The sequence below is a fragment of the Vulpes vulpes genome, chromosome 8 (assembly GCF_048418805.1).
Source record: "Vulpes vulpes isolate BD-2025 chromosome 8, VulVul3, whole genome shotgun sequence".
Classification (NCBI taxonomy): domain Eukaryota; kingdom Metazoa; phylum Chordata; class Mammalia; order Carnivora; family Canidae; genus Vulpes; species Vulpes vulpes.
In genome coordinates, this window is record NC_132787.1 from 67,520,169 (window position 1) to 67,538,197 (window position 18,029).

Here is an 18,029-nt window from a genome sequence, read left to right on the forward strand (position 1 = left end):
GTCTGTCTCTTCCTCTCTCTCCGTATCTCATGAATAAATAAATAAAATCTTAAAAGAGAGAGAGAGAGAGAGAATGCTAACAAAGTAATCAAATCACCTGTGTTGCAACTTTGATTTCGTTGATGCTTTTAGACTTCCTTATTAGAAGTCTCAAGCCCTGGAGTCCTGTTATCTTTCTTGTCATCCCGAATGGTTTCTGTGCCTGCTTGATCTGTTTCCGAATATGTTTTTCTGATTCCTTAAACTCATTAATGTGTTTTTCTGTACCTAGTATTCCAGCTGATTGATACTCTCTCAAAAAGCCAGTAAGTGCAGGTTCAGAGACAGTGGGAGGTGTAGTAGCTGTGTCTAATCACCAGTTCTGTCTGTGCGAGAGTGTTGTGTGTTCAGTTATACCATGAGTTTTACTTATCATTTTGGTTTGAAGAAGAGATAATTTAAGATGCTTGTGAGTGACAGAAATAGAAGATGCGTCATTTGCGGGAGCTTGGTAAAAAAATTTAGTATGTAGAAAATCTGGCCGATAGTCAGTGACGTGCATTGGGGCAGGAAACATTGAGGGAAATATCCTGGCATTTAGGATATCTTCAAGCATTTGACAATAATTCCTTGAAGTGATTTCAAATTGAAAAAGAGGAGGAAAAATATTTGTCTTGTAAATTTATTCCAGTTATTCACCATCAAAAACAGTTTATTTCTTTAAGAGCTAAAAAATATTCAGATGAAGTTCTCTCAGGTAACAGAATCATACCTGTCTCCTCCTTAAATCAGGTGAGAGCAAAAGTTGTAAAGTCAACAAGCAGCATTTAAGGAGAGTCTTTGTAAACATAGTAGGTTACATAACTAATGATTATATGTACCTATATCTATAGACTTATTTGACAATATCTATGCTAATGTCACAGTTTTTTAAAGGCATTAACTAACTTCCTTGAAATTTCATATTTACTAATTATTTGACTTATTAGTTGGATTTAAGCCTGAGAAAAACTATGTAAGCTGAGTTGAAAAACTTTAGATTTGTGATTTTAATCTCTATATTGTTTGTTTTCTGCTGTAAAAAATATACCACTAAGTGGCAATCACATTATTCCTAGGTCATTGAACTGTTATGAAGAGTGATGTCTTAGAACTGTAGAAGAAAAAGAACTTGGCTCTTTTAAATTTTCTCATATAGAAAATGAGAATTTGTATTCCACAATTCATAGAAAGAAGTATGTAAAAAAACTGCATGAAAAGCAGAAGACTGTCACCCAAAGTTTTATCTACCAAATGTTATAATAATATCCAAAACTGGGATCCCTGGGTGGTGCAGCGGTTTGGCGCCTACCTTTGGCCCAGGGCGCGATCCTGGAGACCCGGGATCGAATCCCACATCGGGCCTGCTTCTCTCTCTGCCTGTGTCTCTGCCTCTCTCTCTCTCTCTCTCTCTCTCTCTCTGTGTCTCTCATGAATAAATAAAATCTTAAAAAAATTTAATATCCAAAACCAGTAAAATATCTTTGTATGCGTCTTTGTATGTTATCTGTGTATGCATATATGTATAGTGTATGTTATTTGTTTTTCTAAATAATCATGCATTCCTAAGCTAACATGTTAAATATATTATAAAATATACATAAATAATAGATATTTAAAAATAATGATGTAAAGTCTAAAAATATTTTAACTATAGATAATACAGTGATGCAGTTAATATTAGCTACTATAATAGATAAACTTCAATATGTCAGAGACTCAACATAATAGAAGTTTTCACCTAGTTACATAATATCCAAGTGAGCCTTTCTGATTCATGGGTCACTCTCTTCTTAGGGAAACTTTAGATACTTTGGTTCCTTTCATCTTGTGGCTTCATCTTCTGCAAAACCTGGTTTGCGAAGTTGTGGAGTTGAAAGAATAAATATGGAGGAGAAATTTAATGGAGCAGATTGAGAAGAGCACACACCACTGATTCTCATATTCTGTTGGCTGAATTCAACTGATCATATCAACTCCGAGGGAAACTGTGAAATAGTGTTATCTTGTGACCAGAGGGGGGAAAAATAGGTTTGGTAGCACCCAGTAGTCTTCTCCATTAAACATAATAAAAAATAATTACAAAATTACTTCTCACTAAAAGCAAATATATAATATATAACTAAAATGGCTAAATATTCTGTAGGCTTAACTTTTCTAAAGTTTTGCAAATCATAGTATCTTTAGACCATTATTAGCTAAAATCTCAAGGAAACTGGGATAAGATTCATCATTAGTAATGCTGAATATAAATACAAAATTCAACTTGCAGCTCTGATGAGATTGTTCTTTATTAAGCCTCATATGTAGCTGACAAAGAGCCAGTATTAAGGTAGGAGAAGGGTCAGCTCTGTATTTTCTTATGGCTCACTCAGGCTTGCATTTTTAGTATTATCTTCAAGCTCTGGTTTCTTTCTTTCTTTTTTTTAAAGATTCTATTTATTCATGAGACACACATAAAGAGAGAGAGAGAGAAGCAGAGACACAGGCAGAGGGAGAAGCAGGCTCCATGCAGGGAGCCTGACATGGGACTGGATCCTGGGTCTCCAGAATCAGACCCTGGGCTAAAGGCAGTGCTAAACCGCTGAGCCACCCGGGCTGCCCTAAGCTCTGGTTTCTTTGCAAGAATCTTTTTAAGTCTCAGGTCCATTTTGTGAATGTTTGTATGTGTGTATATGTGCGTGTGTGTCTGAAAATCAGTGAATATAATTCTCAAATCCACTTAACCAGGTATACTTTAAAGTGTAAGGTCACTACTGCCAATTCTTTGGATTTGTGAACACCCACCCTTCTCTCATGTAGCCCATATGTGGCTCAAGACCATCTGATGTATGGGTGGGGAGGTTGTGACAGTGTAAGTCCTTATATGAAATGTTAATCTGACTTAGGTTTTTAAATATTTTAGATAAAAAAATATAGAATTCTGATACTTTTCTTGCATCCCACTGATTGTCCATTATTCCCTGTAGAGTATGTACATTATTAGAATCTACTAATCTTAAATAAAGAAGGAAAATATGTAATCAAATGCCTTTTTTTTAAAGATTTATTTTATTTATTTTAGAGAGGGGGCAGGAAGGAGAAGAGGGAGAGAATCTTCAGCATACTCCCTGATGAGTGGGCATCCTGACATGGGGCTCAATCCAGGACCCATGAGGTCATGACCTGGGCCAAAACCAAGAATTGGATGCTTAAACAACTGAGCCACCCAATGCCCCAGAATCAAGTGCCTTTGTCAATCAAAAACTACAGTAAAAAGACTTGGTGGATTTAGAGAGAATGGATGTTTTGGTCAGCTGAATCCATTAGCTAACAGAGGATTTACTGAAAAAAAAAATTTTGTTTATTTTGGGTTTCAGATTTGTTTCTACGCTTAGAACAGTCTAGTTGTGTTTTGTTTCATTTTATTTTAGCCTTTGTAAATGCAGAGTAGTGAATCATGGACATAGTTTAATCATTCTTTTATTTTTAGTGACATTCAAAACAGCATGGGATTTCCTCAGATGGGCAAGGATGGTTAAAACATTTAGGACTCTTTAAAACAAAAATACCTTCTCACTCACTTAAAATCCCCAACTCTAAGGGATGCTCTTTAAGTGAATGTCTGGCATTATTTGTCTTAATTTTGAACTTCATTTTTTATTGGCTGTAAATATACACTGAAAGTTGTAGAAAAAAAATAATTGTGCAGATTCTACAAAAACCTGGGTTGTCAGTAGATCCTTTAAACAAATTTTATCTTGTGAGTATTTGATTTATCATGTTTTATCAAATCTAAGATGCCATAAATTAAAAGATATATATTTAAATGTCACTAAGAAAAATACAAAATACTATCAGTTATATCTTTTAAATGACATAGATTGTAGGACGCATCCTTATTTCAGATATAGAAAAGCATGAGCAAAAAGGCATACCTTAGAATCGACAGACTACAATCTTTAAGCAAAAATATAAGAAGACTTTAAAGTATGTAAAGTAATAGAAGGCCAATCTGCCTTAAAGAAAAGTGATTTTTTTTAGAAAAGCAAGGGAGATATAAGTAAGAGCAAAGATTGAGACTAATACAGTGATAGTAATTATCAAATCATATGCCTTCTAGCAGGGACCACAAATTTATGTTAAACTTTTTGAAGTCAATGAAAAAACGAAGCATTAATTTAGTATGCAATCAACATCCATAACATGAAGTCAAACCAGTTTGTAAGGAGAAACTGCAATATTCTTGGTACTAAAGTCATACAGAAATTCTCTGTACAGTATGAAGAATTTTATATATATATATATATATATATATATATATATATATATATATATATATATATAAAACCGCTGTATACACAGTGATTTCTTAAAACTCTTTGTGGTAGTATCCCTCCTTTGAGGTAAGTGATATCACCCTAAGGCAGTAAAGACATTTCTACCAGTCTCCAGTATAATACCACTTCTCTCTTTGCTTTTCTGCTTTAATTTAGAGTGCTTGTGATTTTATTATTGGTGGAGAGAGAATGGACAAAACTTCCTTCAAGAAAGCTAAATGCTGTTTCTCTAGACAAGTTTTTAGAAGCCACTGAATCTAGACCATACTCCCCAGAGGTTATGAGAAATGGAGCTCCTCTGGGCTCCTACTTAATATGAAAGAGCATGCCTTAATAGAGAGCGGGGGAAAATGTTAGCTTAACATCCTTGAAAGAAAATTGAATTTCTTATGGAGAACATGTATCTAAAGAGAAGGCTATCCTATTCACTTTGGCTTACAGAGATACTTTCTAGGAAATAAGTTCTTCTTACCTATAAAATGAATGGATAATCCACTACTCAATTGTACGTCTTCATAAATTGCAGCCACTTAATCCTAGAAAAATTTTAATATATGTATATCTCGGTCCTAAAAATACCTATCATCCTATTATAGAATATCTATTTTAGGGTTAATTTCTGAATTCTACTTTTTGGTATCATACTTCAAAATTAAGTATTTGGGAAATGTGTAAAAAAGCAACTGAGAAGATTTGCCTTGTAGTTTTATTTAGAAGTTGAGGATAAGTCGGGGCAACTGGGTGGTTCAGTTGGTCAAGCGTCTGACTGTTGATTTGGCTCAGCGTGGATTTCAGGGTTGTGAGATCAAGCCCTGCATCACACTACACGCTGGGAATGGAACCTGCTTGAGATTCTCTTTCTCCCTTTCCATCTGCCCCTCCCCTGCTACACATTCATGCTTGCTCTCTCTTGCTCTCTCTTGGTCTCTCTCTCTCAAAAAGAATAAAGTTAGGAGTTTACAAAAAACATTAATTTAAGTGGAATATGTTATATATAGGCTTTCTCTATAGAAAGAACTAATAGTATAGTTCAGGTCTATTTCAGATTAAATAATTAAATCCTTATCTTTAAAGTTTAAGAATACTTGTGTCCAGTCTCAGTATCAAGGAACATGCATCTGAATTCTGCATTGTCAATCTTAGATACTGTGAGGAAATTTCAAAGACAAAGAGAATAATTCTCTATTTTATCCCCCCATAAATGCTAGTGTATTGTTAAAAGATTATCATTTCTGATTCTGACTTTTGAAGCTGTGGAATTATCAATAATTGTGCATTTTATGATTTAATTATTTTTGTCTAAAATAGAGTGTGGAGTTGTGTTGGGTAAGAAATACCAGTTCAACCAAGATTTCTAGTGTAATAGTTTCTAACACATGGAGATCTTGCTTCAGTTATTATGAAGTTACAGTAAATCTGTATTATCAAAGTCGTTTCCTCTGGAACTAGTCTCACCTCCTGGGCTCCTTTTCTGTCCAATGTGTACAAACAACATCCATATACCTTAAGTGTTGTAGAGATTCTATGGTAGGAAATAAAACTTCTAATAGAGTATGCCACATAGTAAGCATATAAATATATATCTATATATATATAATATGTAATATATATTATATATTTAATATGTTTTGTAAGGAAAACCATAAGCCATATTTATGCTTACTCTATAATTATTAAATGAATAAACCTAGTTATCAAGAAATAATTCAAGGGATATGGCATTTTGACCAGTTGGCAGTTCTTAAAAGCTGATGTAGGCTTTCTCTGAGAAGCTCCATGTTATCAAATATACTACTATTTGAACATTTAACTTTTTCCTAAGTTAGATAAGTTTTCTTCTTTCAAGAATTTTTCATTTATTTTCAGTTGCTCCTGGAATAAATAACTTGTTTTTGATAATTTTGTTTTCAAATATTTTGCCTCACCAAGCTCTTGCTTTTTTTAAGCTACAGCAGTCATCACAGCCATCTCTTACTATAGCTGAGAAAATATGATGAATGAAGTATTCCTGAGAGATGCAATGGAAGAATTCACAAAGACCTACTACTCACCTCTGCACAGTGCATGAATCCAGCAAAAAATGTTTATGTTGCCATTTTTATTTCGTTATTGTTTCAATTTTATTGTGTTTTTCTAGAGAGCTCCAATGATTGTTGGATTCATAGTATTCACGTGTGTATAATCTTTCTTTTCCAAGTTTTTTGTGATTGTGCAATAAAGGAGATTGCCTTCCAGCCATGAGTCAGTTGATCAGTTCATCAATAAGCTGTTTTTGAGGACTTGTGCTATGCCATGGCACCCAAAATAGGAGAAAGAGTTCACCTCTTAGAAACCATTGCTTCTTTGCTCTCACTTTTTTCTTTTGTTTTGTTTCAACTAGACTACTGTTTCTAAAAGTAAGGATATTTTATATATATATATATATATAATAATTTTGTGTAATAAATGCAAAATTCCCTAGCCCAGACCTAGCTAAGCAGAAACACTGTAAGATCTGTAAATTTACCTTTTATCAGGTATATTGGTAATTTTCAGGCACGATCAAGTCTGAGAATTATCAAGTCCTAAAATTCAATGCTTTTCAGATTTTAATGTGCATATAAATTACCTAGGGATCTTGTTAAAATGCACATTCTCTTTTAGTAGCTCTGAAGTGGAGCCTAAAATTCTGCATTCTAACTATCCTCAGGTGGCAGTGATGTCTCTAGAGCTCACTTTCAGTTGACTGCCCTGTGGGTAAGGCTGAGACAAACTACTCTGTTGCTGGTTCTTGGCAGATGTGACAGAGTTGCTGAAACAAAGTGTCTTGGTGCCCTTAGTATTGCTTATTGTTCTATTGAGCTTTTAGATCATGGAAGCAGAGAACTGATCAAGTAGAGATCATGAAGATACATGGTCAGACAAACAAATTGTCTTACAATATAATGTATTGCAAGTAAAGAATGAAATTATATTGGCCACTGCATTATTGCTATTATGGAGGAATGGAGGGTCTACTTTTAGGACATTAAATGATTAGCCTGTCTCTATCATTAGATTCACCAGTCTATACAACCTGGTTCTCATGGTTTTATACTCAGATCATAACATCAGTACATCTGAAAACAATGGTGCCCATCCTCTGGCTATTGCCAATGTTTTCCATTGGCCGGGTTCCAGTGGGACCATCATTGTGTCAAGGTTCTAGGGCCTTTAACCACTATACCCTTATCTATGAGCTGAAGGATTTCTTTTCTAATGAGAGGAGTAGGCATTGAGAAAACATTGGAGGTACAACTAGAGAAGAGTGAGTATCCTTCTAGGCTAAGGTTGAAGAGCCTACAGAAAGGCGCATGTAAAAGATTTAGAGAGAAGTTGGCCTAGTTAATGAAACAGGTTTTAGAAGACCAGTTAAAGGAGTGGTGGTAGCAGAATGACTTTCCTAGCGTAGGAAGGAGGGAGATGAAGATACGTGCAGAGCGAAGTTTGATGATAATGTCCTTTTTTAAACCTACAGGATTTTGGAGAAGATTATTGCTAAAAGAATTAGTCAAGAGACATTTCCAGAAGGAAGGAAAATTGAGTCAATAGCACTAAATGTGGCAGAGTGGTATGATGTGATAAAAATAATTAGATTTTGGCAACCTATTGATTACTTTAACAAGAGATCAGTTTAAGAGTACTTTGCTACAGGAGGTATAGGTAAAAGCAAAATTTAGTAGGCTGAGAAATGAAAGGAAAGAAAAAATGTACACTAAATATATGCTCAAAAAATTTGCAGTGACTAATAAGATCTAAACTCTTTGGCTTGGCTTTCATCAAAGTTTGTTCCACCACACCTATCTAGCTTTACTTCCTATATTATTCATATATATATTATTTTTTCCAAGTAGGTCTGGTCTCCTTACTGCCTTGGAAACATCATTCCAATTCTACATATTTCAATATTCATGTTATTACTCCTAGCCTGTTTCTGGGCAGATCTTTATCTGCCCCCCCTTTTCTCCTTTGCCCTCCCCTCCTCTCCCCTCCTCTCCCATCCCCTCGTCTTCTCTCTTCTCCTCTCCTCTCTTCTCCTCTTTCTTTTCTTCTCCCTACTGCCAAAAAGATGTACTCACAAATTGTTAATAAAGAAGAGATTTGGATCTTACATGACTCTAGGTTGGGTGGAAGTTGATGTGGGCATCAGAGAGTGCTTGGTTGGGATAGGATGAGGCATAACATTCAACCAGGAACTTTCACAGAATAACCATCTCTTAAAAGACTGCCCTCGATACTTAATAGTCTATAACTACTGTCTACCCAAGACCTAGTGTCATTCTGGATATCAAACCTTAGGCACACCTTAGGCACAGATTCCTGTAGCCTCAGAAGTCACTGAGCTGCCTCTGTGGCTACCACATTTTGATCAGAATGTGTCTCTGTTGCTGTGACTTCTCCAAGGCATCCAGTCATGGATTCCTTTACATTCTTACATTGAAGCCACCTGCACTATTGGCTAGCATTGATAGTTTGGATATTCCTTAATTTACTGGAGAGTTGATAGATGTAACTGTGAGACTAAATAGTGGTTGTCTTCATTAAAAAAACTCTGATTCTTGTTCTTTAGTATATCTCAGTTATTACTGACTTAGCAACAGATTCCTGTATTCTTCATTTTACTTGTAGAAGAATACCATTTTATGGAAACCCTCAGCTCTATCATTTTGTTAGTTACAGTAAATTTTGTCCATCCTTTACACTAAACTGATACAAAAAGCCCTGATATGTTTATTCAGCTTGAGACAAATATGAAGAATAAATATATTTAAAATTATTTTATCCTTTAACAGCTTCTCATTCAGTTAGATGGTAAAACCAGAAGAAACTACTGAGTTCTAAAGTTCTAACGATACAGTATCAGGCACATGTGAATTTAAGGAAATTATTTTTTTCTACCTATGATGCATCTCTAACCCTAATTTCTTCATCTGTAAAATACCAGAATAGAAACAATGTGGATGGTCTTTAACTTTCACAATTTTAAGTGTAAATGTAAGTATAGGTCAAGAAGAATGAGAGTATATAATATCAAGGTGAAAATGACAGCTTCAAGTGGGAAAAAAGGAAAATGTTCTTACTGGGGGATAGGAGAGGGTGATCATCTAGCAGGAGAGTGGGATTGAATAGGAGGGTTGCATAGTATGGCTAGACTGAGAATTCCCAAGATAGTTTAATCCTTAAAAGAATAACCTCAACCTTCTCATGTACTATTAGACCTAAACTACTTTCATTGTTTCCATCTAAAACATCTGATACAAGGGCCAAAAAGTGAGCAGGAAAAGAGTTCTGCATATCCACACCCTAAATGACCATTCTCTAATTTACTAAAAGCCTTTTAAGTTTGCAGCTGGAAAGGGAAATCAACTGAATGAAGAGAAATGGTCTTGGCTTTCTTGCTGATTTACTGTATAACTATCTGTTAGAATAATATGGGAAGAGATGACATCTTAACAGTTTTGTCTTCCCATCCAAGAATATGGTATGCCTTGCTATGATTCAAGCTACCTTTTATGTTCTTCATTAAAATTTTTACCTTTTCTCCATGTATATTTTGTGTTATGCTTATCTCTGATAATATCAGTTTGTGGTTATTGTGAATAGGATATTTAAAACTACATTTTAAAAAAAGATTTATTTATTTATTTATTTATTTATTTATTTAAGAGAGAGAGAGAGAGAGAGAGAGAGAATGTGCGTGCAAGTGTGGGGGAGGATCAGAGGAAGGGAATCTTTAATCAGTCTCCCCGGTGAGTGTGAAGACCAAGGCAGGGCTTGATCCCACCACCCATGAGACCATGACTTGATCTGAACCCAATAGTCAGACACTTCACCTACTCACCCATGCAGGTGCCCCTAAAACTACGTTGTTTTTACTGGTTAGTGCTTTATATTAATTTTTTTATTGTTTATCTAGTATTTAGCCAGTCTGTCCATAGCTCCTATAATAATTCTAGTAGTCTCTCTTTGAATTCTTTTACATTTTATTGATACAGTCATATTCTGTATGGATAATACCATAATTTACAGTTTGCCTTTCTAACATTTGTGTCTCTTATTTTTAATCCAGTTTGTTGACCTTGTCCTCTAATAAAACACTGCATAACAATGGGGAGAGTTGACAATTGTTTCTTTATTCCAAACTGATTAAGACAGGAGCATTTATGGAGCCTTATCACTTCCCTTCTATTTTTCTCTTTCATCTCATTATGGTCTTCCACTTATGAGTACATGAGAGCTATTACTAAAAGAGGACTGAATTGATTTGCTTCATTTGAAAGTAATCATATTTTTCTTAGGAAGTTCCTGCAATATGCCATGTTTTGTTTTTTTTTTTCCATATAAGTAACACTTTATACTAACTTGTTATTATGAGCATACCTAAACTATGTTTATACAGTAATGCAGCATAAGATAACAGAATAATTGGAATTTGTTTACCTTTACAGAAAATGAATGGATGATATAGACACTTCACCATTTTGATAGATTTACCATCAGCTTCTACTCCCCCCATTGTCATTATACCTGAAGTTATCAGCTCCTTTCCCTCACTGTTGTTTCTAATTTGAGAAGACTAAAAAGGTTACATCACAAAATTTCTCAGAATTTTAATATTTAGATAAAATGAGAATAAATGAGTTATCAGTGAGAATAAGAATATTTTCTTCTTATAATGAGCCTAGCATAAATCAGATATTTGTGGTGTTTGCAGTATTTGCTTAGGGCGCTTTTGTGCTTATTTCCAGGTATTGGCTGTTTGGAGGAGTTTAGGTTCCTGGAAGAGTAGTGTGCTAATGTGTTAGAGTATATCCTTCTTAAGGAGAACCCTGTTGTACCTTTAGAAAGTAACTTTCATGTCAGGCTGTCTTCTTCTGATGGCTGCCTCATTTTGGCTGGAACTGAAAAGACTGTAATGTGTTATGGGCTACATACACATTTTACAGCTATCATTTTCTGACAGACTTATTCTTGATGATGTTACCTTTCTTTTTTTCTCTAGTGTTTGTACTTAAATGTCCTTATAGTCTCTCTCTAATTCACTGTATCCAGTTATTTAGCAATCAAAAGAGAGCTGAGTATGACAGCTCCTAGTGTTACATTCACCTCCTCTGAAGTACTGATTCTGCTTGTATTCATCATTGAGTTAGCATTTATTCAATATTTTTTTCCTTCTGGTGTTATCTCTTTCCTTATAAACTGACTGAGTCTACTAACTGAGCAAATGAGTCTACTAACTGAGTAGACTCATAAACTGAGTCTACTAACAAGAGCAAATGTCAGTGAACATAAACCACAGCGCCCATATTCTTATGAAGTTGATAAAAAAAAAAAAACACGAAGGCCACGAATGCTCACAACTTTTGCTGAACAGAATATGAAACCCGTTTTTTTCATTTCATTCCCAAAATTCTCACTGGTAGAAGATAAAGGATCAGAAATCTATAGGAGATAAGTTGTTTAAAAGATACTAACAGCTTTGTTAGCAAATTAAATAGTTCTAATTATAGTGCTAAAAGAAGTTTGGCAGTGGGGATATGTATACAAATTATGATACTTGGAAAAGGAGTGACAATGAAAATCTAATTTCAAGTCTGGAAATTTTAGCTGGTTAACCAAATGTTGAGACTGAATCATTTGGTTTCCTCAGATCAAATTTACCATTCTGTTTGTGTAAGATGAAATCAGAAATAGCAAAGCCCTTCAGAAGTCCTTGCGAAGTGACCTGTAAGTAATGGGTATTTATTGATGGCCCACCCTTTATTAACTGTTCTTTCATCTCTGCCCTGACCCTGGGGACTCAGGACTGGGTGTTGGTTTTCCTGAGTCACTGCTCAGAGGCAATTCTGCATTGGCTTTCCTTTTCTTGCCTCCCTGAAACTGACTCCTCCAGTGTGCACTTTCTTGTCAATCTGTGAATGCACAACCTCCAGTGAACTGGAAACTAAGCTCCTAGTGGGTCTGCTTTTCCAACTTATTCACGTATGTTTTTTTTTCCTTCTAGGAAATAAACAGCTTTTTACAGACTCACGAATTTGTATAATTCTCCATTTTCCTTAAGATTAGGTTATGTGACATGTGTTCATGATTTAATAAACAAGGGCTATTTTATTTTTTTTTTATTTTTTATTTTTTATTTTTTTCACAAGGGCTATTTTAAAATGTGGAGATGATAATATGTGTTTTCCTAGACAGTTGTGCAGATTACTTTGACAGGTTTTCTTTCATATTTAAGGTGACGACCCTTGTCAACACCAGCAACAAAGGCCCATCTGGTAAAAAGAAAGGGAGGTCAAAGAAGGCCCATGTCCTGGCAGCATCTGTAGAGCAAGCCACTCAGAACTTCCTGGATAAGGGAGAACAGATCGCTAAAGAGAGTCAAGATCTCAAAGAAGAATTGGTCGCTGCGGTAGAGGATGTACGCAAACAAGGTAAGAAGAATAATATTGTTCAAGAGGAATGTATATTGATGTGCAAACAATGGATTTGTCTCTAGAATCAATGCATATTTGCTCAAAGGAGTAGTCTTATGTTTTTCCTCACTATCTGCACTTGCCATTTTTAACATTTGCTGGAATTAAGTGCATAGACAAATAGAGATATTTTTACTTGTGGCAGCATAGTGCAACCACAAAAGTTTCATGTCTGCTGTTAGTTTCAAATTTTCAAGTTGTTTTCTCTTGATTGATGACTGCAGACTTCTGTGTCAAACTGAGGCTCTAGGGAGGAGAGGATGAGAATACCTTATACTTACAGAGTCACCAAACACTTAGGGTTTTAAAGATGAAGGAAGAGATGACTATAAAGCAATTAGCTATCTATGATCAATCAGTTATGTTATTAGCTAGTTAGCCATAATGCAAGTTTTCAGCATATTTAAAATTTTTAATTGTGGTAAAATACTCATAAAATGTACCATTTTAACCTTTTTTAAGTGTATAATTCAGTAAAGTATATTCACACTGTTGAGTAGACAATCTCCAGAACTTTTTCATCTTGTAATTCTGAAACTCTATACCTACAAAATAACAATTCCTCATTTTCCCACTGCCCTAGCCAGTGGCAACCATTGTTCTACTTTTCTTTTCTATGAATTTACTCTAGATACCTTATGTAAGTGGGATCATGTAGTATTTCTTTGTGACTGGCTCATTTCACTTAGTGTCATGTTCTCATGTTTCATACGTGGTGGAACATGGGTCAGAATTTCCTTCATTTTTAGGACTGAAAATATTCTAGTGTGTGTATATACCACATATCTTTATCCCTTCATCCATTGATAGACATTTGTGTTTCTTCCACCTTTTGGCTATGGTGAATAATTATGCTATGATCATAAATATACAAATATTTCTATTTCAGTTCCTTTGGGTCTATACCCAAAGGTGGAATTTCTAGTTTATATGGTAATTCTAATTTTAGTTTTTGAAGGAGCCTCCGTACTATTTTCCATCGCAACCGTACCATTTTACACTTTTACCAACAGTGCACGATGGTTACAATTTATCCATGTCCTTGGCAACACTTGTTTTCTTTTTTTATCATAGTCATCATAATGGGTGTGATAGCTCATTGTGCTTTTGATTAGCAGTTCTCTGAGGACTCGTTATATTGACTTTGTTTTCATATGCTTGTTGGCCATTTGTATATCTTCTTTGGAGAAATGTGTATCTATGTCCTTTGCCCATTTTTTTAAAGATTTTATTTATTTATTCATGAGACACACACACACACACACAGAGAGAGAGAGAGAGAGAGAGAGAGAGGCAGAGACATAGGCAGAGGGAGAAGTAGGCTCCATGCAGGGAGCCAGATGCGGGACTCGATCCCGGGTTTCCAGGATCACGCCCTGGGCCGAAGGCAGGCACCTGACTGCTGAGTCACCCAGGGATTCCCCCTTTGCCCATTTTTAAATCAGGTTGTGTTGTTCATTTGTGAGCATTCTTTATATATCTTAGATATGAACCCCTTATACGATACTGTTTTGCAAACATGTTCTCCCTTTCTGTAGGTTTCCTTTTCCCTCTGTTGATTGTGTTCTTTGATACACAGAAGTTTTTAATTTCGTTGTGGAGTTCTATTCAGAATTTTCAGTTGAAAATACTAAGCACCATGAAATCAGAACAGATTATCCCCTGGCCTGACCTCCCTCCTGCATTTCCTATCTCAGTAAAAGCCACGCATATGTATCCATTTGCACAATGGAGAAATCTCAGTATCATTATTTTTCTCTCCTTCCAAATACAGTCTATTATGAAATCCCATAGATTTTTAACCTCAAAACATCTTTTAAGTGGATCAGTTCCTGTCTTAATTATTCAAAAGTATCATGTTTTACCTGCCCCTGTGCTTTAGTAAATGCTGTCTTCTTTTACATAATTAAGGATGACTCATTCTGCACATCCCAGCTCAAGAGAAAACCTTCCCAGGGAAACCGTTCCTGACACTCTTGTCATACTTTTCATGGCTTTTTCCCCTTATCACTTTGCACAGGAGAGTTTAATATTTGTGGGGTAACCTGATTGGTAACTTTCTATCCTGCCACACTATAAATTAATAAAGATAGAGACCAAACCATGTCTCTTTTGCTGATCCACAATCTTAGCAGTCCTAAGACTAATGAGTGTTGAATAAATGAAGCAATAGATCAATAAATGTTCTTCTGTTCTCTGCTTTTTCTTCTAGCAAATATACCACTTTCTAAATTCACAGATGGCTGTTTAGTCCCTAGAAATATCAATCCTCCTTCTACACCAAGAGCCACTATTATTTGTGCTGCCATCTTCTTCCCCATTTTCTCTCCCCTGAAAGTTAATTTCATTTACATTACACTAATATAAATTGTTATGTAATTTGAAATGCTAAATTTTATGTACTTCATCTAATGTACATGGAGTATATTTGTATATGTGTTTTAAAAACATGAAAGCTTCCCAATTGTCAAGTGCTGTTGAAGACTGGCATTCCTTCTGAATTGCAAATGCACACTGTTTTCATGCATATATAGCCTGGATAGTTTTTTTTTTTTCTTTCTTTCGTTTTTAGATTGACTGCTATATAATAAATTGCACACATTTAAAGTGAACAATTTTATAAGCTTTGGCAAATGTATACACTGTAAAACCATCAACACATTCAAGATAGTCAATCTGTCCCCAATGGAGAGGGTTTTGATAGGTCCCTAGGATACTTTCTCAAAGCATTTATCTTTTATGGTAATATATTTTTCCTTTTAGGTTTTCAACGATCTTTTAGCTTTCCCTTATTTTTTCCTTGCAATTTGGTTTTCACACATTCTGTAGAAATTAATATTTCAGTTTTCTCAAAGCTTATATAAGGAATGCTATTTTTTTGGACACGATATAATAACCAATATGGTTCTTGACCAGCCTGTCTAGGGGATATGAGAGTGAGATTTTTTTTAAGATGCTAGTTTAGAACATCTTACAGAGATCAGTCTTACAGAGAATATTTTAAACTTTCTCTATATTATACACTTCTCATTATATAAAAATTATGCACCAGAAATGATGCCTATGTGTTAACTGTTTAAAAGCTCAATTACCACATACCCCTTTTGCTGAACCGTGTCACATGTAAGGAAACATTGCTATAGTCTGCAAAAGAACAAACATTTTACAGGGAAAAGATTTAGAAATTTTCTTTCTGTTTCTCTTGTCAAATATCTCTCACTCTCAAATAGGGTTCAGATCCCTGTCATATGGGAGAGATACCTCTAGTCCCTGGCAACAAAGTCCTCAGGCTCTCCTTCCACATCTATGCTCATGGGCTCTCCTGTCTACTCTCTGCCCCTTCTCAGTACTTAGTATATAACCTGTCTAGCCCATCCAGTTTTGCCCCATTTTCCTGTTGGCCCCCCATTTTATTCACCCAGATTTTATTCACAGTGAGAGCCTGAGTTGATTTTCAGAGAGATATAGGAAGATCGGGGGCAACACTCAAGGATTAGAACAGGACTATTTAGTTATTAGAAACTTTGAAACTTAGTATCTTTCCTTGTGTCATAGAAATCTACGTTCTTGGGACACCAGAGTGGCTCAGTGGTTGAGTGTCTGCCTTCAGCTCAGGGTGTGATCCTGGAGTTCTGGGATCGAGTCCCACATCAGACTTTTTGTGGAGCCTTCTTCTCCCTCTGCCTGTGTCTCTGCCTCTCTCTCTCTGTCTGTCATGAATAAATAAATAAAATCTTAAAAAAAAATAAAATTTTAAAAAAGAAATCTATGTTTTTATATGTAAGATGATATTCAGAGATTATGGGAATGCTGACATCGAGAACTAATATCCTCCTATAAAGTGGCCCTAGTATCTGTATGTACTCACTTATAAGATGATGTGTAATTTAGAACTAAATCTATAAGAAGTGGTCTTCTACTATTGAGTTGTTTTTATATTTTAAAATCTAATGATCAGAATTTTTGCCACTTAAAAAAAAATTATAGCACAAGTTAATGCCAGGAGTTTTAATTTTGTGCATCTCCATTTTCAGATTTTTAGTACACACCATTTCTTATTTTTTTTAATTTCACAACATTCATAATTGTAATAACTGTAATATGTAAGACAAGATTATATAAGAACTTTTTACACCATTATTGTTTCTAGGCTAGACTTAGTGTTGTTTGAATTTCTTTATCATTAGAAAAATGTATTCTCAGGGGGTCCCTGGGTGGCTCAGCGGTTTGGTGTCTGCCTTCAGCCTGGGGTGTGATCCTGGAGTCCGGGAGTCAAGTCCCACATCAGGCTCCCTGCATGGAGCCTGCTTCTCTGTCTCTCTATCTCTTTCTGTGTCTCTCATGAATAAATAGATAAAATCTTAAAAAAAAAAAAAAAGAAAGAAAGAAAAATGTATTCTCTTTTAAACCTAAGCTGTAGGGCAGCCTGGGTGGTTCAGCAATTTAGTGCCACCTTCAGCCCAGGGCATGATCCTGGGGACCCAGGATCGAGTCCCACATCAGGTTCCCTGCATGGAGCCTGCTTCTCCCTCTGCCTGTGTCTCTGCCTCTCTCTCTCTGTGTCTCTCATGAATGAATGAATAAAATCTTTAAAAAAAAGATAAATAAAATAAAATAAAAATAAACCTAAGCTGTATGCTAGATTCTTAAAAGTGCTCAGTATGAGGGGTAACAATATATTACCCTAGAATAATCTAGTAGAAAAATTTCCTGTAGTTTTATCTACCCCACAAAAAGAAGTATTTGAGTATAATTATGATAGAATTTCTGTTAAAAACAAGTAACAAAAATAAATCATCAAAATATACGTAAAGAAGATAAATCACTGTACTCAAAATTTAGAACTCTGATATTTTAGACTTAGGTAAAGATGGAATATTTGATCAGGGGTGTGCATGTGTGTGTGTGTGTGTGTGTGTGTGTGTGTGTCTTATCATAGCTAAAGTAAAAGTAATTACATAAATGTGTATTGTATTCCTAAATTAAGTTTAAACTGCCTCAGAATAAGAACAATGACGTATATGTATTTCTCTCCTCCTAACGGACCTAGCGTGGTTGCTGTAGCACATGGCAGGTGATTTTCAGGGGAAGGAGACTTGCATGCCAGCAAAGCAGGCTTACAAGTCAAAGGAGCACCAGAAATTTGGTTAAATTAAGATATATGATTTCTTATGTTACATTAGCCAAAAACTACATGATT

The 18,029-nt window shown here is 35.2% G+C and overlaps 1 protein-coding gene across 6 annotated transcripts in view; it reads left to right on the forward strand.

Annotated features, from left to right (window-relative positions):
• The window catches only part of CTNNA2 (catenin alpha 2), a 1,081,323-nt gene that overhangs the window by 218,458 nt on the left and 844,836 nt on the right, over positions 1-18,029 (forward strand). For all 6 annotated transcript variants that reach the window (XM_025994443.2, XM_072767039.1, XM_025994441.2 and 3 more), the window contains one exon: positions 12,592-12,787. In XM_025994443.2, coding sequence (XP_025850228.1) covers positions 12,592-12,787 — 196 coding nt within the window. The remainder of the gene's footprint in view (positions 1-12,591; positions 12,788-18,029) is intronic.